Source organism: Phoxinus phoxinus (genome assembly GCF_949152265.1).
Source record: "Phoxinus phoxinus genome assembly, chromosome: 24".
In the NCBI taxonomy this organism is placed as follows: Eukaryota; Metazoa; Chordata; class Actinopteri; order Cypriniformes; family Leuciscidae; genus Phoxinus; species Phoxinus phoxinus.
The window spans coordinates 12,670,994-12,693,538 of record NC_136899.1 but is presented as its reverse complement, the minus strand read 5'-3'; the positions used below and the strand labels follow the sequence as shown (position 1 = coordinate 12,693,538).

At 37.9% G+C, this 22,545-nt stretch overlaps 1 protein-coding gene across 2 annotated transcripts in view; it reads right to left on the bottom strand.

Moving 5' to 3' along the window:
* The window catches only part of cntnap2a (contactin associated protein 2a), a 357,512-nt gene that overhangs the window by 72,143 nt on the left and 262,824 nt on the right, over positions 1 to 22,545 (bottom strand). For both annotated transcript variants that reach the window (XM_079601641.1, XM_079601642.1), the window contains exons 14-15: positions 11,987 to 12,143; positions 9,918 to 10,045 (exon numbers count right to left, since the gene is read on the bottom strand). In XM_079601641.1, the coding sequence (XP_079457767.1) occupies positions 9,918 to 10,045; positions 11,987 to 12,143 (285 nt within the window). The remainder of the gene's footprint in view (positions 1 to 9,917; positions 10,046 to 11,986; positions 12,144 to 22,545) is intronic.

The window sequence follows — 22,545 nt, the reverse complement described above, 5'->3', positions numbered from 1 at the left end:
GCTTGTCCGTTATGTAGCGAGACAACGCACATACACTTTGATTCTCTAATCTAAACAGACGCAGCAGTTTTCATTTTTGCAAATCATACATTATTACAAGGAAACATATTAACACACGAGGGAAATCATTGTTACATCCATGAAGATGTGAAAAAATAGGAATAAATCTAGCTTACACATTTACCCAAATTATTATACGTCTGTTTAACCAAAGCTAATTTTGGGTGGGTTTCTCCCATCATCCCCAATGTCACTTCTCTGCCTTTTACGGCCCTGACGAGAACGTCGGTCTCCTCGGCTGTGAATCGCTCCTGGCGTGCGCTGGCAAATCCGCCGTTATAATAGCAATCCGCCATAGAACAAGCGCGCCTGCTCTTAAAGGGAATGTGAGAGGACGCTCTGATTGGTTTATTTCACGTTACGCCCAAACCACACCTATGAATAATGAAGCTACTTCAGACCAACCCATTTTAGACTTGCGTCGGGCGCAAGAGGCATTTATCCCGCCAGTATAATAGCAACAGCGCCCGGGATCCGCCCACAAAGTTACTTGCGTTTCGCGTTTGATACTTGCGTTTCAGATCGTTAAAATAGGGCCCACTGTGTGAGACACCATATCTACATTTCAGAAATCATGTAACGTGAACGTAGAGACTTCAATACTTGGTAGATAATACACAATGACGGTAACATTTGATGGACAGTTTTTTGTGTTTGGATGTGTCATTCTGAGTAGAAAATAAACTCCAAATGTAACAAAAGCAGTGATAAAACAGTGTAAAAAGCTGGAAAACAGTGAAAAACTCAACATCATTAATTATTCAAGGCCCAGTGCATGATGGGAACACCAGTATCAGAAAAGTTGAGTCATTTTACTTTATTTTATAACGTTGATATGTACGCTTTCATTTCTATACGATACGTAATATACACGTAATATAGAATTCACTTTATTATTCTTGCCTGAACTAACTTTTTCATGTAAATTACATTGTTTTTTTCTGTAGTATTTACTTCACCACAAAATAATTTTTATATTACCAGGGTCCAAAATGAACACCAACCCCATATCCCAATTTGAGTCAAACCTGGCTTTGGTGAGTGAATAAACCTGCAGTTGGCCACTTTTCCAAATCGTAACTTAGTTTAAACAGCCATATACTTCTTGATATTTACCATTGAGAGCCACCAGATGACATTCCACCTCAGACTATTGTCATTCCCTCACAAACTACATTTCCCATAATTATCTGCCCAAACTCATTGTTTTCAGCTGTGTCTCACTATCCAGTTTAGCTCACCCTATATGAGCATGATTCATTCTGTTATTCTCTGCGAAGTCTTGTATGTGTCTAACTGCATTTATGAGCGTTTTTTGTATCCTGTTTCTCCCGTGTCTTGATTCTCTGGCTTTTCCCTTGGATTTTGCCTCAGCCCTTAACTCAGTTATTGTTTGTTTGTGTATGACCTTGTGTATGACCACATTGCCTGGATTTGGATTACGATTGTGGATTACTAATAAATAATGCATTTGGATCATCAACCTTTGTGTCTCAGAGCAGTTCATGACAATAATATATGGCCATAAAGAAATATTTATGACTGATAAATACAATGTGGCTAAAAATTTATTTTGGACCCAGCAAACTACCATGTCTCCTCATTATAATTTAGAAGCCAAGGGACGAGGAGGAAAGAAATCTTCAACAGATCTAAAACAACCGGAGGCTATCTAGTGTCTGGTGTATAACGCCACCAACAAGACAGGCAGTGGCACAAAGCTCTGGTCTGTCAGCTGGTCCTGCTGTCCTGTAAATGCAGCAAAATCTGAAGACTTTCCCATCAAAGCAAACTCTCCATGGTTAGCTCAAATCACTATTTCTCCTTGCTCACCCCGAGGGCAGACCCAGCAGTCAAGTGAGTGAAGGGAACAACGTGTTTTGCAGGTGTGAATGGTGCCATGAGTTTCTATAGTGTTTTTTTCAACAGCATCCAGTGATGCCCTTTTGACAAGATCCAGGGACGTGTGAGGTCATTTTAGCCATAGAAAAATGCCTACTCCTTCCTTTATTTTCAACCCAGTTGGTGAGGTGGTAGAGAAATGTCTCGCGTAGACAGAAAGAAAGTTTTCTGTTTGATAGAAAGGCAAAATTTGTGCAAACATGTCTTTTCCTGATATTTTCCGCTAAATTGGCCTAAAATTGACCACAGAACACAGCTGGACAAGTCTGGAGAATTTGTGAAATCGTAAACATGTCATATTTCGATTATGAATTAATCATTCCTGACTGACTGACCGGCTTGGAAATCATGGCTTGAAACATTTTTAAGCTCTTACAAGACTCAATGAGGCATAATCTCAGCAGCAACACTCAAATCCAGCTAAAAAAAACAGAATTCATTTTATTGCTCATCTATTTTTTGACAAGACATGTTGTGCTGCCAGTCCACCAGATGGCACCTTTACAATAGACGGCTGGATCAGAGGTCATTAAAAAGTGTTTACTCGTGACACAGTGATGAATTGAGCAGAACAGTGTCAGATTTTTCCACTCGTCTCATTAACTATGATAGTTAACCTTTGTCTGGCTCTAGGGCAGGCGGACAGCAAGCAGTTGTAATCTAAATTACCCCGTGAGCTTATTAATGTGAATCAAAATTGTTCGCAAACAACCGCAAAACAACTCCATGTACTTTGCGGTTTGATTGCCAAACTTTGGCAGTGCTCTTTGTTTACAGCAAAGAACATTTTATTCTGTTTTTTTCAAAAAGAGGAGATGAACCCCTGCTGATTACGCCCTATGAATGAGATGAACTTTTTCTCATAAATTGCGAAGCTGTCTTTTGCTATCACGAAAGTTGATGTCAGATGTCAGGTGTACTTTTGTGTTGTTAGCAAGCACTTATTGAAACTTTTCTGTGTCAACAGCACTGAAGAGATGCTTTAAAACGATGCGTCATAGATGAGCACATTTCAACTAGCAGGGTATATTTACAATAATTCATTTTAGCTTATTTTCCCTCCTCTGACGTTTAAGAAGAACACAAACCAGGATATTCTGGTGCACTATAATATAATGCAAAATAAATAGGATGATTGAAGAAAAAACAAGATTACCACATTCATTTAAAAAGCAAATGACTGCTGATCTGTGTCACGATTTGTCTATGATAACATAAATAGTGGAGACTATGATCAGTTGTCATAAGCGCTAGATTTCAAGAACTCAATATTTAATATCTAATAGGGACTATACAGTGAAGATAACTTTTAACTAAAAGATGGGGTTCTTAAATATCAGGTTGTGGCATGTTGTCATATTTGTGTGTCTTTTATATTTCATACAATTTATTAATGGAATTATGTTTGGCTAAACAATTTGTTTGATATTTTATATGTTACTATTTACAAGTGAGCTTTTTCATGGAATTGTTTTCTGTTTTTGCTGTCATAATAGTGTTACTCTTTACATTTAGTTGAAGCATGTACTGTAAAATGCTGTTTAAAGCTTCAAATATGACAACTTACCCATGTACACTACTGTTTTTTTTTTATGTTTCGATAGAAGTCTCTTCTGCTCACCAAGACTGCATTTCTTTGATAAAAAAAACAGTAAAAACAGTAATATTGTGAAATAGTATTACAATGACTCTTTTCTGTTTTAATTTACAATCTAATTTATTTTGATCTATCTAATTTTACCTTGATGAATAGAAAGTTCAAAAGAACATTTATTTGAAATCCTGTCACTTTTAATCAATTTAAACTGTAATGTAGTTTTTCCTGGGCATTAACAGTGCTTTCTTTTACCCAAGATTTAAAAGTATAAGTCTATATATAACCTGACTTTTGAAAATAAATCCTGAGAAATATTCACTGCAGTAAAACATGACAACTATTCTGTACTTCCTGATAATGACACAAACAGCAGGTTTCCTTTTCAGCTGGAGTCAAAGAGACCTTTTATTATAATTCCCTTTCTGTATCTGACAGACCTGAGTCTCATCTCACAAATGCTACTTCCCGACTTTAACTGATCTAATTCAATCGGTTCAGGATACTTTTTAAAAATTTGGGCATACGACATCCCGAATTAGCCCCTCATTAGTCTCCAGGTGCAAACCAATCATGAATGCATGAAATACGGCTCAGAGAGCATTGCCACGATCCAATGATTCAGTAACTAAGCAACACTGAACATCCTCATCGCTAATGACAACTTACTGGTCGATCTAGTTGGAATCAGTGCTACTATTTCTGATGAATCCTATTTTTTCTCCTGTCTGCAGCTCTCCTGTTTGCATCATCTCTGGCTAAATACGAAGCTAGCAAAGTGAGAGTTTGTGACTTCAGCTCATTTCATGGTATTTTGGGCAGAGGGAGTTGGGAATTGAGAAGACATGACAGTTCAAATGATTTTTTTCTTCTTCTGAATGGCAGTAAGTATTTCCATCCTATAATTAAGCCATTTTCTATAACCGCACCCGGACAATATGCCGGAAAAAGTCAGGCTTCTTAACCACACACTTCCAGTATATTATAGGACTTTTCGGAATGATAAATTAAGTCAAACTCAGAGCATCAAATCCTAATTTTGATCATCTTTAAATTGAATGACTTAATCATTAAACCTCTCATAGACTATGGCACCAGTTGCACGGTGTTAAACTCACATTTTAAACTGTGGCCATGCAAATTTCATCCAATTTGGTGCGTGACCAAAGGATAGGCCTCCAGCCTGACCCCAAATTTAGGTTTAAACTGCAGCTAATACAACATTTAGGTTTAAACAGCAGCTAATACAACATTTTTGCAATGAAGATGGAACATCTTGAGTGATGTTGCTCACTTAGCCATGAAATGTCCTGATGCAAACCAATTGCGGAGTAGTTATTCACGAGTCACATAATTTTATTCTGAACATAAGCCTTATCAATCAAACAGGAAAACTACTCAGATGTAAAATGTCTAATGCATCATAATGAAACCTATGTAACATTTTTTTCACATATCATGGAATTGCCGTCACATTGCGCATGGCAAACTCATTTATAATTTCTACCAACTGCTTCGTTAGGCGGGGATATCATATTCCTTTATTACTGACAGGTTATCTATCTCAATTAATTTGCAAAAGCAGCCAGTGGTCTGAAGTCACAGCACATCATAGCCAGGGAAGATGCATCATTAAATCATCATTTTGTTTGTTATCTTTATTCCTTCTCTCAGTTATTAATGAGTATTAATTATGCAACCCTGTCTGAAGATGATGGCGTATGTCCTACGCCGTGGAATATCAACGGAGATTAATTGATTCGAGTAAATGAGAAACTCATCGTCAGTTTTTTCTAAGTCACATTTAAAAATATAGATCATATAAAGCATTCCAGATGAACAGGATATTCCAACGCTATCTCACGACCAATTCGTACGAATTTGTACGAGTGATTAAAAGGTGGCTAATTCGTACGAATTTGTACGACCTCACTCGTACGAATTTGTATGATTTGTCTAAACCCACGTGATGGGTAGGTTTAGGGGCGGGGTCAGGGGTAGGTCATTCGTATGAATTCATACGATTTTGGCAACTCGTAAAATATGTACTATTTAGCAAAAAACGTACAAATTCGTACGAGTGAGGTCGTATGAATTGGTACGAATTAGCCACCTCGTAAAATTCGTATGAATTGCCGTGAGATCGGGTTGGATATTCTTTGTTTGAACAGTCCGACATGCTGACTTCTAGCGCAGTCCAATGATGTCAGTTTGTAGACAATTCGGTTTGGTTTCACCAGTTGTGCATAAATTACACACTTTGCCTTTTTGCCAAAGTGCATTTTTCTGCATTTGCATGTTTTGTTTTTTCATGTTTTATGGGGACTTTCCATAGACATAACGATTATTATAATGTACACACTGTATATTCTATCCCCTTATCCTACACCTACCCTAACTTACCAATCACAGAAAACTTTCTGCATTTTTTTTAGATTTTGTGCACTGACTCGTTTGCTAAACTGAACAGCCAATCAGAGCAATCTCTCTCTCCAACGACCCAGACGCCAATTCCGACCTAAACCCGACTAGAGCTGATGTGTGGAACACCCCGCAAACAGGCTCTTCAAGCATTAAACCGCATATAGACATATACAGAGGTCCATTCGCATTAACAAGCAAAGATTTGCAGTGAAAAATCATCTGAAACAATCATAAATTTGATTTCAGAAACTGGGACTGGACCGTTTCTCATTATTTTCACATTAAGGCACCTTACCACATTGGCATTCAGTCTGTGCATCCAATTACCTAATTTTGAAACTTCGCAGTAAATAAATAATGAGTGTAAAAATAAACAAGTCTTTAGGGGATTGCTGGACCCGTGCTAGATGGCATTTGCAGACTTGAGCAGCGAAACCACCATTACGCTATGCAACACACCGCAAGCCCAGAGGGGCCTCGTTGGTGGGGTGTAGACTGTCCAGAGGCCTATAACTTTCTTCGTGTGCACATGCAGGTGGCTAAGAGCAACATTTATATGCAGCATTACCATAGAGAAGCTGGCGTGCTGCATTAATGCACTGCTGGTCTGCTCTCCTCCTACCCCAGTCCTGAATAAATGAAGAAATGAATAAATAATAGCAGTCTCAGCCCTGTGTGGTGGGCACTAGCCATGATTTGTAGGACCCCCTGACGAGCACTGATTATGTTTCGAGACCAGAGTTGCAGTATTTTATAAATAGCTCCATGCAGTTTGCAGCTGCTGATTGGCACAGATAATTGTCCAATTGAAATAAGGAGACATGGGAAAAATGGTTATGTAGCAGAGAATTTGCTTTGATTATTTGCAGTACCCTTATTATTCTCCTGGTGTCATTTGGAAATAAATGCTTTGATCAAGGGCACAAAAGCGATCTCAATAACTCCAGTTTGTAGAGGCTCAGCAGACAAATTTGAGATGTGCTTACAATCTCTGATCACATACTTTAATGGCTTCTTTTCTATTCAAATGGTCTGTAATGAATTGTCCTGCACTACTGTACTACTTATATATCCAAGACACAGATGCAGGGCATGAGACATGAGTGCTGTGACTTTATATTAAAATGAACAAATAAACCAATATGAATATGGATATATGGAAAGGTTATTTTCACATTTGTATGAATTAACATACATACATGCATACATACATATATATATGTGCTGTCAATCGTTTAAAAAACAAAACATTTTGTCTGTAATTAATCGCGATTAATGGCACCTAACATTAAAATAATGAATATATTTTTATATTGTAATACATGTTTATACACCAAATCTCCAAACTAATGAAGAAACAACAACAACAATATATTTTGAATATTTGTTTAATGACATATTTTTACGAAGTAACTTACTAACTTCACTAAGGGAACTTGGAAGTAAGGGCAGCCAGATGGAGCTTGAAACACACAAGCGTCACATGGGTCTCACGCATCATGCCCCTCAGCTTCCCAAAGAGAAACCAGGTGAGTGTGCTTCTCTTTGGTAGCGATACAATTTGGGCATTACCATTGGGCAGTCGTGGCCTAATGGTTGGAAAGACAGACTGGTAACAAAGGTTGCAGGTTCGATTTTCAATACCGGCAAGGAAATGACTGAGGTGCCCTGAGGGAGGCACCGAACCTTCAATCTCTACTCATTGCTCTGGGTGTGTCTGTCCACGGTTTGTAGCGTGTGTGTGTTTGCTACTCACTACTCCTAACGTGTGTGCACTAACTTGGATGGGTTAAATGCAGAGGACAAAATTCAAATTCTTCACATTTCACTCTATGGATAATCTGTGAATATAATTATTCCATTTCACCTCAGCCAGGATACATAGCAGAAATGTCCATACAGTATGTTACCAAAGCATAGGTCCAGTAGTTGGAAGAACCTGATGAAAAGTTGATATTACATACCCTAGTCAAGTCAAGTCAAGTCATCTTCATTTATATAGCGCTTTTACCAATGTAGACTGTTTCAAAGCTTCTTTACAGAGATAAACGTAAACCGTAATTTAAGGTAACAGATTGTTTTGGCTTTATAGCGGTTCTTGAATAATGTTATTTTCCAGCTAAAGTTAGTTTTGATTGATTCACTTCCATCGAAAGAATAATTTGTTATTAAATTAGGGGCCGCTAAGACGACACTGTTCTCTCTAAACAGACTTTAAACGCGAACCTGTGATAAACACTGATGCCGCTCACGTGTGCATCAAGAATTAATTATATAGTTATGTGCGTTTGAATGTGCGCATGTCTGTAATTCTCTACAAACCAAGCCTAAACAAACTATTTGTCCTGCCTATAAATTTGATACAGAATTTTATTTTATTATATCACTACGGGGTAGATACGCAAATTTTCCACAATGCTTTATCTGTAGAGTGATAAAGGGATCCTCCATAGGGAGAGGCTAGTTGGCACTTCAGCACTACACGTAAGTCCTAAACTATTGGGTGCTGCATTGTAACACACACATACAGAAGCTTGCGTATCACGCACAAATCGCGCCCACAGAGAATCATTCAGTCGCGCGGAAATGTATCGTCAAAACTGTTCTGTGATTTATCAATACAATATATTAGAAACTGAGAAGTTCTAGCATATATTTATTAGTAACTAAAACCCACATATTCAATATTATTAGAGAGACGCTGCCAGGTAGAATTAAGTCACACGCAATCGCTTTCTCACTAATACATTCATATAAAAGTTTACTGTGGTACTTTATCTGTATCTGATTTAAAATGAGCAGAAATCTGTATATGACTGAAATATAATGACCCAAAGACAAAAGAGCAGATAAAAATGAGCTGTTATGTGTATAGCCTTGTGGGCAGCGCTGTGTCAATATGCCATAGCTCTGCACATGGCAACCCGCATTCGAGTCTCAGCTCGAGGTTCAGGCTTATTTGTTAATTAATGACGTCATCAGCGACTAGTTGACTCCACTTTCATCACATAAATGTCGACTTTAAAAAACCTGAAGTCCCTAGAACTGAATAACCGTCACAGATGTGCGGAAACAATAAGAAGACAAAAGGGTAAACAACAGCAGTGGACGTACTTGTCTAACAGGTGAGTGTAATCGAATGCACCTGATCTAAGTAATAAGCCAGATGCAATTAACAGGAATAATGAGGCATAAAAATGCATCATTTCACATGGTGATGATGGTGGGGGATGGCTCTGTGTTTTACCCTTGGGTTCTCTGTTTCGCTCTGGTGAAACTATTTTATAATATCATTAATAATGGCATCTTACTCACAAATAAATAAATAAATGTTAAAAAAAATGAAGCTGGTCTCAGTGTACTTCACAATTGCTCAGAGAGAAAAAAAATTGATGAATTTTTATGAAGATATGGCAAGCTGGCTGTTGACACCAATTTCAAAAAATGAGTGGCAGGGGGTCTCTGTGGGGTGTAATGTTGAATGAAAAGCTTTGATTGGAGATCACAGCTTCAGGACTGTTACACTGGAGACATCTATGGCCATGTGTCCTTTTTCAGAATGCTTCAGACAATGGGCTGACCTTGAAAAGTGCTAAACGTCTATTTAAAGGAGATACCATTAAAACAAATCCTTTGGCAATACAGATTATTACAACATATGTCAAGTGCGGAAGATTTTTTAATTGCAAGGACACCATGTGAAGGCATCAAAGTTTCATAGACATAATTTCATACACAGCAACTACCAGCACACACATAACTTTGAAACCCGCTTTCACAGAAAAAGTGCTCGCACAGAATAGTATGAATAATTAAATAAAGCATTCAAACTACATAATTAGTCATATATGTTCAGCTATTCATATTTGAACCCACATGAGCTGTGTTCTTGTAAGAAGAAGCTGGATGTTATTTAAGGAGAAAGAAATAGACTTACGGTCTCCATGGCAACGGAGAGGTCCCACAGTCAGCTTGGCCTCCGAGCCGGGTCGATTTGTGTCCCCAACAGCCACTTGGCTGACCGGTAAGTGGTCTTTATACACCAGAAGCCCGGAATCATCCCTCCTACCAAACAATGTAATTCTTAATAAAATGTGAGAACAACCATTTCTTCTTATCTGCTCACAATAGTACACTGACATATCATAGTACACAACCTTATTAATGAACTCATTAAAGCTTTAATAAGCAAAATGCCTGTTTTCTCTTTCAAAAGCAGCCTTGTGACACTGATGACTAGCTGTTTAATTACAGCAATACAATTTGTTTAATCAGTGAAAACACTCACTTCACGTATTTTGCAAATTTAATAAACATTAGTGAACACATACACACATAAACCTCACAGGTACATGAGGCAGGGCACTATGTGTGCATTATTTTAATGCCACCATCCATCAACGGTGCAAAACTACAACTGCAAAAGTCATCTAAAAAACAATTATGTATTGCAAACCTGTAGAGAGAAAAAAACAACAACAATGTGGTTGGGAATGAAATGTGCCGCTTTGAAATCCAATGTCCTAATTTGCATCTATTACGCATGGTGGTTCAGTTTGCTTGGGGTTTATGACAAGTGGCGAGAGCATCGCAATAACCCGCTGTCCATCTGTACATGGGCCATTAACACATATTGCTGTGTGTTCAGCTAAACCAGCAACAGAAGAGGCAAACTCCATCAGTCTAATTGTATAAACATTCACAAAATGTATCAAAAAAGATATCCATCAGGAAAGCACAAATATTAATATGGCCCCACTCACTGACTGAGGCTGTTTACCTTAAGAATATGGTATTAAAAGATGATAATAAAAGCATAAACAAACACAATGTACATTAGACAAACACAAACACACAGTACCCAGGGGCACGTAAAGTCTGTTTGGTTATTACTTTCCACCAATCCATCCAATACACTTCCTGTGATGCGGCAATGGCTGCCAAAGTCTGACAGTCTCTAGCTGTTCCAAGACCTACTAAGCTGCCTATCACAGAGAATGCGTTTTGTTTTGCATTTAAAAATGCGAGATGCAGAGCAGTGGAATAATGTGTCTACAGACACATTTTGTAAAAAGTTTATTTTAATTTGAGTACCAAATTTTTTGGACCATGATGTCATGCATGAGATTAACTCAACTATTAGCTCAAATCAACTATGAATAAATTAGCTCAAATAACTGAAAAGCTTTTCTCTTTAATAGTTTAAGTTTAAGTTCTAGTTAAAAACAATAACAACACTCTCTCTAAGTCCAAAACTTTAGTCTCTTGTGGGTGAGTCAGTCAATCAGTTTTGTCATGATGTAATTTTGTTGCAGATCCACAGTGTTTAGTTACAACACTGCTAAAGTGATTGGCTCAAAAAACAACTGTGCCCACTGCCCACATCTAAGCGCCAAGGAAATGGTAATACTAACTGCCTTTCTCTCTTATTCACTTTGCACATCCAAGAGTTTATTGTGTTAAGGTGGGTTGTTTCTCTCTCTGTTCTTTAACAGCTGACTGACATTAACAGCTAACATAAAAAGACCCATTAGAAAGGATGTAAATGAATGTGTCTCAAAGCAATACATACCCACATGCATTAAAGACAATTCTATGAGGGCGCCTGACGAACGACCTTGTTCCCCTCCTCTGCAATATCGCCCACAGCTCTTTTTTGTAATAAAGCCACCAAACACACCAGCCAGAGCTTTTGTTGATGGAAATATCAGGGTTCGGCTCTACTCAAACTTCTTTATCAACGCAATCTGTTTGCCATTTGCACAAGCGCTGAGGTCGAGACTCGAGAAAACCGTGTCCTCCAGCAGACGCCACTATTTAATGAATACAGAGAGACAATAAGGCAGATGGGAACATGACTTGCTTGCCTCTCATAAGTTTGATAGGTGAGCTAAGAAGGTCAGTAACGCGCAAATAGCAGCTTAAACTAAAGCTCATAATTAGCAGCCGGATTTGGCAATCGCCATGGAAACAGCATATTGCAGCTCAAATAATGTGGCGACTTACCACTGTTTCTGGTCGGCATCACAGTTGCAGTAGTATCTAGAGTCGGTGCAGTTGCGCTCAATGCCACATGCACATTTCTGAATGCCAGGAGCAGAGCCGCCCCAGTAAAAGTGCTTCTCGTTACCGCGGCCGACCCACCACGTGTAAGGCGTTCCATCTGCAAACACAAAGGAAATGGAAAGTTTAACACATCAACTATGAAATATTATGTTGATGAGAAGACCATTACAGGACTTCTATAGGCAGGCCAGTGACAAACCATCTTCCATCTAGCCATCAATTCATCTATCTATCCTTCCATCCATAAGATCCATCCATCCACCCACCCACCCACCCATAATATTCATCCATCCATCCATCCATCCATCAACCATCCATCCATCCATTCATCCATCCATCCATAGTGCACCATTTAAATTAATTATTTATTAATTTCAACAAATCAACTATAAAATATGATGTTAATGAGAAGACATTAAAATCACATGATTTCTACGGCAGGCCAGTCGCAAACCATCTTGGTTCCATCCATCCATCCAGTTACACATTTGATAGCCCTTCTTTCATTTTTTTTTACTAATCGATCTGTCAACTGTGCCATACAATTATTTTAGTCTTCTTAAAGGAACTTCTCACACTTAAAAAAAAGAAAAAAAAAAAGAGATAAAATAGCCAGTTACTGTACAGTATATAACACATATAAATGAACTCCAAGAAATATTTGTTGTCCATGGATGATTCTTAAAATATACTCTTAATAAATAAATAATAATAGAAGCAATACTTTGAACGTTTTTAGATCCAGCACAACCAGCACAGAATAAAATCAGATTAACTAATGATTTTCAAAGTTCAGGAAAAAGGATGTAAAGGTTAAGTAAGCCTTTTGTGTCAAGGACATTCTTGTTTAAATAAATCTATTTTGTTCTTAAAAAGCTGCCATTTACAGAAACCATGAATACACTAAAATACATATTCCCTTGTTCCAAATCTACTACATTACATATACATTTATTCATTCGAAAGATGCATTTATCCAAAGCGAATTTAAAAACTCCAGAATTATTATTATTATTTTTTACTGTAGCTAGTGCCATGCTCTACTGTTTAAACAATTCTACAGCTACAGAATCTACCACATGACTCAACAGCTGTTTGATGGCTGCTTATAACATGCAGACAATGGTAATTACAGTGCTTGAGATTTCAAGAGTACTTCACGGTCTACCCACAGATACGAGTACTAATTCCCTCTGTGTGTAAAGACACAACACGCTCAAAAGGATTAACACTTGGCTCTTTGGGAGTGCACACCGTGCTCTAGGGGCTGCTGGACTGCCATTCGCAAGCGCTGATGTGCGTGCAAATGCCCACATCTGCATGCCGAGAAAGAAGCAGAGACAATCCAAACACAGTGTAGAGCTGGCAAGTGCACTGGGCAAACATACACACGAGCTTGTGACTACAGCACAGACAAGTATACATACATACACACACAAAATCACACAAGCACAGTGTGCCTTTCATGGCAAAACAATAGTTTGCTCATTTACTTCATTAACCTGTAGAGATGAATCACAGATGGATGCTGGAACTGTTTGAAAATCACTGGAGCTTCACAATCATTTAGAGTTGAAAAACACAATTTCAGCAGATGACACACTGCTGGCTGCAGTCGTCATATATGCAAGAGTCGAATTACTTAAAACAAGCTCTATTCCACAAGGCGGCTCCAGGGGAAATACGTGTAAAATGTACTATGTATTAGAGCTCCATGCAAATGCTTGATGTGTGACTACATCTCCAGCCTTCCATCAAAAGAGAGAATGTGCTTATAAATGAATTGTTCAGTGTGGCTTAAATTTGTGACATTGATGTACCCTAGGTCTCCACAGAAGGACACAATCCGAAATTAGCAACAGCTCGACCAGACAGTCCATCAACTTCAGGAATTTCATCTCCACCACACTTAATTAGTAGCAATGACTCCTGCTATTCCACTAAGGAGCCTGGAATAAAGACCTGCACGTTTCAGACTCCGCCGACAGGGCTGACAGATACAGGGGAGACCCACACATGGCAGTTGCAGGCAGGAAGCCAACCACCCTGAGTGACTGAAGAGATGCCAAGCAGAAGAAAATGAACAAACAACAGCAAAAATGATCATTGTGGTGATGGACAGACATTCTGACAGATGGTGAGTGGTCTCTGACACACGCCGTACAGCTGGTACTTCTGAACGCTGTTGATCCAGGAATGCTGGGATGGATGCAGGTGCACAAGAAACATGGCCAAAAGACACATGTGTGCACGCCTCACCTGGCCTTCTGGGGGTCTGTGGTGATTCGCAGTATGAAGTCTACGCCTCATTAAACTCTAGGGCCAAGAGTTTGCTCCACCAATGTTATCTGCATGGACTGCTTCCTGTTTTCCCTCACCTCAGCTCACACCAGCCTCAATCAATCACTCCATTCACTCTTGGCTGGAAACACAGCCGCCGGGCCAGACTAATTTAACAGGGAGATGGAGCTCTTTTTGTACTCCTGCTGAGTTCTGAAAACGAGTTGATCATCCATTTGTAACCCGAACCCAGTGATCGTTAAACAGGTGTAAACTAGATTGGCACATCCATTCTGCATATGCGCATAGAGTAGACCGGGGCTAGTTGTCACAATGGCTACACTCAAAAAAATAAATTGTTGAATGAACATGATTTAATCGTATCACCCATTATGCATCTAAGCAAGATTTGAATATTTTATTTGAACACAATATTGGTTTGTAAATTGAACATGATTGTAATATGTCAATGCAACTTCTTTGCAACTAATTGAATCAACATGTTTGTATTGTGTTAGACTAATCAAATGTATTCTCATTCACTCAAAGCACAGGAAAGCAAAAATCACCAAAGGAGAAAATCTAATTTTTAAGTTACCATTATAGAGATCAGTGTGTGTTTTAGTTGGGCTCTTCACCCTTAAAGTATTAACTAAGTCTTGTTTGGCTGCTGTACATAAGTTATAACAGCCAGATGAACAAATAGGAACGGTGATCTGATGGTGTTGGTTGTGTATTAACATAACCATTATTTCACAATCTTTTAACCTGAATCACTGAACTCATAGTGTCCAATTTATGAGTTAGGTTTAATTTATTAATTTTAGCTGCATAATAGGTTTAGCCTTTTCAATGAAATAAAAACGATCAAATCAATAAAAATAAAAATATATAATATATACACATTTCGTTTTTGGGCACACACAGACATCAAGAATCAGTGTATGAATCACAACAATGGTGACATTTATAAAGCATGTTGCAGTGCATTCTGTGTTGCACCAATCAAAACTCATTCATAGCTCCCATCATGCATTGCTGCATGAATAAATAATGAGCTTATGATCAGAGGTGATCTGTTTCTCACCATTGCTGAGATTCATATGTTAAATCTTGATGTCTGTGTGTGCCTAAAAAGAAATGTGTATATACATTTTTTATTTTTATTGATTTGATCGTTTAATTTCATTGATAAAGCTAAACATATTATGCAGCTAAAATTAATAAAATAAACCTAAATCATAAATTGGACTCTATATGAGTTCAGTGATTCAGGTTAAAAGATTGTGAAATAATGGTTATGTTAATACACAACCAACACCATCAGATCACCGTTCCTATTTGTTCATCTGGCTGTTATAACTTATGTACAGCAGCCAAACAAAACTTAAAGTTAATAATTTAAGGGTGAAGAGCCCAACTAAAACACACACTGATCTCCATAATGGTGACTTAAAAATTAGATTTTCTCCTTTGGTGATTCTGCTTTCCTGTGCTTTGATTGAATGAGAATACATCTGATTAGTCTAACACAATACAAACATGTTGATTCAATTAGTTGCAAAGAAGTTGCATTGACATGTTACAATCATGTTCAATTTACAAACCAATATTGTGTTCAAATAAAATATTCAAATCTTGCTTAGATGCATATTGGGTGATACAATTAAATCATGTTCATTCAACAATTAATTTTTTTGAGTGTACAGCTCAAAGGTTTCAGTCCAATTATACATCCATTTTAACAAAAAAAAGTTTTTGAAAGAAGTCTCTTATCCTCACCAACGCAGCATTTATTTGATAAAAAAATACAGTAAAGACAGTAATATTGTGAATAATTATTGCCATTCAAGGTTACACTTTATTTGAATGTGTCCCTGTTACAGTGTAATTATACAAGTACTGAGTCATATTAACTAACTACATGTACTTACTAGGATACGGGTTTGGTTTAGGGTTAGTTGCATGTAATTATGCCAAATTTATAGTTCTTACTATAGTAAATACATGTAATGTGTAACACGGACACATTAAAATACAATTTAAAGTAAGTGTTTTGAAAAAATGCATTTTAAAATGTAATTACTCTTTCATTGTCACATGATCCTTCAGAAATCATTCTAATACGCTGATTTGGTGCTCATGAAGCATTTCTTATTATCGATGTTGAAAACAGCTATATAACACATTTTTGTGGAGAGTCGACCATGATTTTTTTTTCCAGAATTCTTTGATGAATAGAATGTTTACAGTATTTATTTGAAAGATATATTTTTTGTATTATACATGTTTTTACTGTCACCTTTGATCAATTTAGTGTGTCTTCGCTGAATAAAACAATTGAATATTTTTGGTAGCCAGGACTTTATGGCCCTGGAGTAAAGGGTAACAAATAGCCCTGGTGTCCCCTATATACAGTATGAGTGCGGGTGTACAGTAGAGGTCTGCTTGGGACGGATTTTTCAATCCTGCTCCCGTGGGATTCTGTCCCACTCCCGCAAAAATATGTTTCCTTCTCCCACTCCCACTCACAACATTCATGTTTTGTTCTGCTCCCGCTCGCAAAAAAACATTCTGCCATTTGACACGTCAGAAAGCCTGCAAAGAGCGCTCCCTTTATAAACACTAAAAACTGAAATTTAAAATGAATCTAAAGTTAATCTAAAGTTCTGTTATAAACAATGATGCCGATTACGCAATGAATTCCTCATAATGTCTACACTTTGTTTTTTATAATGAGAGGATTTGAGAGCATGCAGAACTCTGGTGAATTGACTCTAACTTAAACACCTCTGATTGGTCATTGCATTCAAGAAATCAACAAATGTGTTTGTGATTGGCTACATTGCAAAAACACATTGTAAATAGAAACCTTTGAGGCTCCCTAGACTGCAAACACATATGCACTGGATCGCTTGCCAAATCCGTTTCACCAATATGCTATCATTAAGGAGAATCCTGATCCTAGACCAGAAATTATAGGCAACTTTTCCCTCTAAAAGCAATCAGAAGTCCCGCAAATAATTTTATTCTCCCGCACCCCGTACACACAGCTTCTTACCACCCGCACTCCCCCATCAAATTTTGTCCCATGCCGCACTCTGTTGCATTGATTCTGCGGTAGCCCCGCGGGATTGCAGGCCTCTAGTGTAAAGTCTAGGTTTGATTTCCACTTAAAAATATGATACACTTAAAAACCCCAGTGTGAATATCCAATATCACTCCCTCTATAACAATATGCTGGAGGTTAATTCGGTTTTGAGACAAATGAAACCAAGGAGAAAGTTACCAACAACAGCTGTTGTTTAGGGAAAACACTAAAACAATTGGTCTTGTTTGCTAGACTCGTACTGTATTTGCATGTGTATGGCTCCCCGATGATGCACTCTGAGAGACATTTTATAAATGAAACTTCAAATTCTACTTCAGCACCAACATTTCCAACATCTCTCTCTCTCTCTCTCTCTTCCCCCACAAACAACAGAATCCTGGCACAAATATTTCAATCCCTCCCAGGAAAATCGATCGGTGAGACACAAATCTCATTTCCATCGTATCTAGTTCTTCTTGCCTGGGACCCACATTACGCCATTTCTTTCGAATTTGCAGCTCTCTGTCACTTCAAAAGACACGTCCCTCCATCTTTATCAGTCCTGTCTCCTTTAAGGTTCCCCTTGTGCCTCATCCCATTTTATCTAAGTGATGTAAAAGAGAGTGACGTCTTTCTTCCACTCTTTCATGTAAGAAGGAAAGCCTTGCCGTCACATGTAAATGGCGGGATCTTGGCTCTACACATCAGGACCATGAATGACAGCTTCATTTTCCTGTCAAGAGGATCACAGTGGCGAGAGCCAACTCTTCAGAGCCAGAGCGGCTGTTCACGCCGCTGTCCATTGCGAAACGCCTGTCTGCCATTTCAGCCATCCCGGGGGAAAGTCTGACACGATAGCCAGGAAGAACGGCTCATCAGACCGACCTAAATTGGGAGAGCATTGCTTTCCTCCTGGAAAAAAAGAAAAGAAATGGCAGCCCCCACATTGAAACCTGGCACTGAACGAAAATTCATCTCATCATCAGTACGGCTTTTCTCTGGGGCACACGGACGGCTCTTTTCTCATGTTGGGGAGATTACTGTTGCATAATGATTCTCTGACAGTCCAACCCACTGTGTAGAATGAACCCCAGTGGGAGCCTGGTATTGATCGACACTCTCTCTTTCCTTAAATAGAGAACGGCTTGATAAATGGGCCTTATCGAACTTATCTGTTACTGTAGGTACTGGGAGACACATGCTGATGGATGCTTTTCAATGAAATATAGAGAAATTAGTAGAACACAGACTGAAACGCTTGCTCTGTTTTCGGTCTCCGGTGACTAAATGTGCACAAAACATCATCATAACACCATAACAGGGTGATGCCAACAAAAAACATCTTCAAGATGGAGAGAGCTGTGGCCTAGTGCGTTGCACATGTGCTCCGGTGGGAAACACAGGTTCAGATCTGTCCCCACTTTTAATCTCGATTCAATTCTTAACTCTTCAATGTATAGATTCATGTTCTGCTTCTAATAATAAAAGGTGAAAAAAGCAATAAAATGACAAAGCGATTAGGTAAACTAAGTAAACATCATCATTACAGGGATAGTGTAATGATGAAAATGAAAATTCTGTCATTATTTACTCACCCTTTTGCCGTTCTAAACCTGTATGAATTTCTTTCATTTTTTGACAAAGTCAATGGACACTTTTCACTTTTCTGTGGTTTTCAGAAGCGTAAGTTGTCATAGTTGGGTAATAATGATGACAACACATCATTAAAGTCTGTGAAAAGGGTCTATGTTTTGTACTCCAATGACTTTCATTGTATGGAAAAAAAACCAAAAATATTTCCTTTCCACAGAAAAAAAGAAAGTAATACAAGTTTAGAACAACATGAGGGTGGGTTTTCATTATTGGGTGAAATATCCCTTCATCCGAAAGTCAGAAAGTCATTACAGTATCAGTTACCATGTGATTTGCTATCATTTGTAAGACTTTAAAATGGCAAAGCACATTCTGCCAGATATTCTTCAGTTGCATCCACTACTTGTTCCCAGCCTGCCCTGAGGTGTTTCTTTCCCTTCTCACTTTTATCACAGAAGTGAGATGCTGTTCTGTCAGACAAAACTCCCTTAACAATATCTCCATTGATCCACCTGGCAATCTGACGCCTTTTCTATTTGACTCCGTCCGGGTTTAAAATGAGACCAGAGACTGATTTATACTCTAGCAGTTTGCACTGGCTGAAAACCCCTCACTTCTCACTCTAAAGGAGTTAATTGGACATCCAGAGACAGGTAATGCTGAAGATATGGCATCATTAGCCGCCTTGTTTCCCTCCAGATAACAGACAATATCCCACCAATATCCAGTAGTCATTAAAATAATCCTCTAGGCTGATATGGCAGGCAAGGAATAACAGGCCAGAAGTGCCAAGCAGAAAAAAGAGAGAGCAGAGAGGGGTCACTGGTCCAAACTCAACAATCATGTGCTGTGTAAATCTGCCAAAGTTTAGACAGGTGATGATATGATGCACATCATATTATCATGGATTTCAGATTTTTTTTCTGTAACAAAAATGTCTGGTACAGTACATCACAAATTATGTTTTGTGTCTAAATAGAATTTTGTGTTGGAAATAACATTGTATTCAATATATTTAAACATTACACACCTATAATTTTTCTGGCTATGGCTACTTTATTAGCTAACATTTTATACATACTAAAAAAATACAAACTAAAGGGTTAGTTCACCCAAAGAGGAACATTCTGTCATCACTTACTAGCCCTCATGTTGTTCCAAACCTGTATGAGTTTCTTTCTTCTATTGAACACAAAAGAAGATATTTTAAAGTGTTGGTAACCACAGCTATTGACTTCCATAGTAGGAAAAAATACAATGGAAGTCAATGGCTACGGACAACTGTCTGGTTACTAACATTCTTGAAAATGTCTTCTTTTGTGTTCAACAGAAGAAAGAAACTCATACAGTTTGGAACAACATGAGAGCTAGTAAGTGATGACAGAATGTTCCTCTTTGGATGAACTAACCCTTCAATTAGAAATGACGCACAATAAAAGTATGCTACCATAACAGTCACAATATATTCAAAATAGACATACTACAGTAAGTCTGCAGTCTGTATGATTTTGAAAGAAGCCACTTATGCTCATCAAGGCTGCATTCATTTGATGAAAGATACAGTAATATTGTAAATTATTATCAATGCTGATTCTTCCCCCCCTGGATTTTACTGATCGCATACTTTTGCAATCGGTATTGTAAGACATTTAAAAAATAATTATTGAAATTGTTCATAATTATTTCACTTTCCGTTTTAATAATTCATATTTTTTATGTTTTGAGATTAAACGTTGGGAGAAGAGTTGGGACAAGAGTAAAACAATAAAATCTATACATAAAAAAAGATAGATATTTCAACACAAACCGGCGTCTAGAACAAGTGCCAGATTTGAAGAAACACCCACATATCAATGGACTTAGCAAATGTTGTAGTGCTGTGCCCCCCCAGCCCACTAAAGACATGACATCCATCACAGAAATGCCTATTATCGGTAAATGAGAATACAGTTGCTGATGGATAACATTTAAAATTGAACATTTCGCCCTGAATTATTGAAGATTTAGAGAATTTAAGGTTCTTACTTAAGGTAAGGCTTCTTTGCAGGCAGATTTTTTCATAGCAACGATCGAGCTGATATAAAAACCTCCAGCACTGCATTGAAGGGTTTTAGAATTCCATTAGTGCTTTACACCCTTTAGCCAAGGGAATAACTTTCTGTCTGACTCTCCACTGCTAGGAAAATGCCATCACAGGCGCAAAGCATAATATGACTGAATTACACAGCTCTGAAGAGGAGCATGATCACAGGAGATCAAATGTCACCAAAAATAATAACAGATGAAAATAAGACACTAATTTCTAAAATGCCACATTTAAATAGGTGGTTTCCGTTGCACAATTTGGTGTTGGTGCAAGCAAAAGTTTGAAAAAGCTCTGGCATTTACTCTTCGAAACCCATCCCATTGTTTTATTTTCTCTTGGAATAACTTCTTCCTTTCTCATATATTTCTCAGAGTAATTTTTTCTCTTAATGAATCCCTATAGAAATTCATCTTGCAGTCTTACTGGCCTTGAGACATGTATTCTACACCAATTTATAAGCCCTTATAAGTATTCCAAGTCCAGTGATCCAGTTCTGTTGCAGCTCAATAGTCGAGCCCTCATGCATATCTGAATAATTACATTGTCCCTTCAGTTGGCTGGCAAAACAAAACGTTTAGCTGGAATGTTGTCGTAAATGAAAACAATGAACATTTATAAAATTAAAATTAATTGTTTCCTTGGTAATTGCCTTTTTCACCTGAAAAGGACACAACAAATGTTCTCTCAGGCTTCATTATACTTTGCAGCCATGTGTGAGTATGTCATGACAGAATCATCATTCTTTGGACAGGCTGCCTCTCTTGACGCTAAGTGCACAAAAATTACTGATTGGACGGATTGTTATTGCAGGTCATCTCAATCAGCTCTGCTGTGTTGAATGCTAATGACCGGGTAGCATGAAGAGAGAGAAATAGCTGGACAGATTTCATGTTCATGTGGCTCTAGATTGAATGAATCTTTTGGTAGTAAAGCTTTCACTCACTTAAAATGAAAATTCTGTCATCATTTACTCACCATCATGTCGTTCCAAACCTCTATGACCTACTTTTCTCTGTGGAGAATACTGTAAAAGATGATATTTAGCATAGAGTTAACATTTAAATGCACTGTTGTTAATTATCAAACAGTTAATTTCAGTCCTCAAATTTGATTGGTTGGGCGATGTTGCAAAAGGTCTGATGTGCGTCCAACAGTACTGGGAAATTTTACTTTTTGTTTCCCTCCGCTTGTCTGTGTTTGTACCAGAAAGACTGCCAGTCTGTGCATTAGTGGTGGGGAGTTTTAAAGTCCCCCTGTGGTGAAAATCATGCTTTTAATTTTGTTTATAAGTCTATGTGGTGTTTTTAATATGCTTTAAGACAAAACATGTGCAAATTCATAAGTCAACACCATTGCTGAGTATTTTCTCCTTAAAACTCTCAAAAATGCGGTTTGAAATCACTGGAGTTTCTGACGTCACAAAGTATCTTGAAATCAATCACATCAATG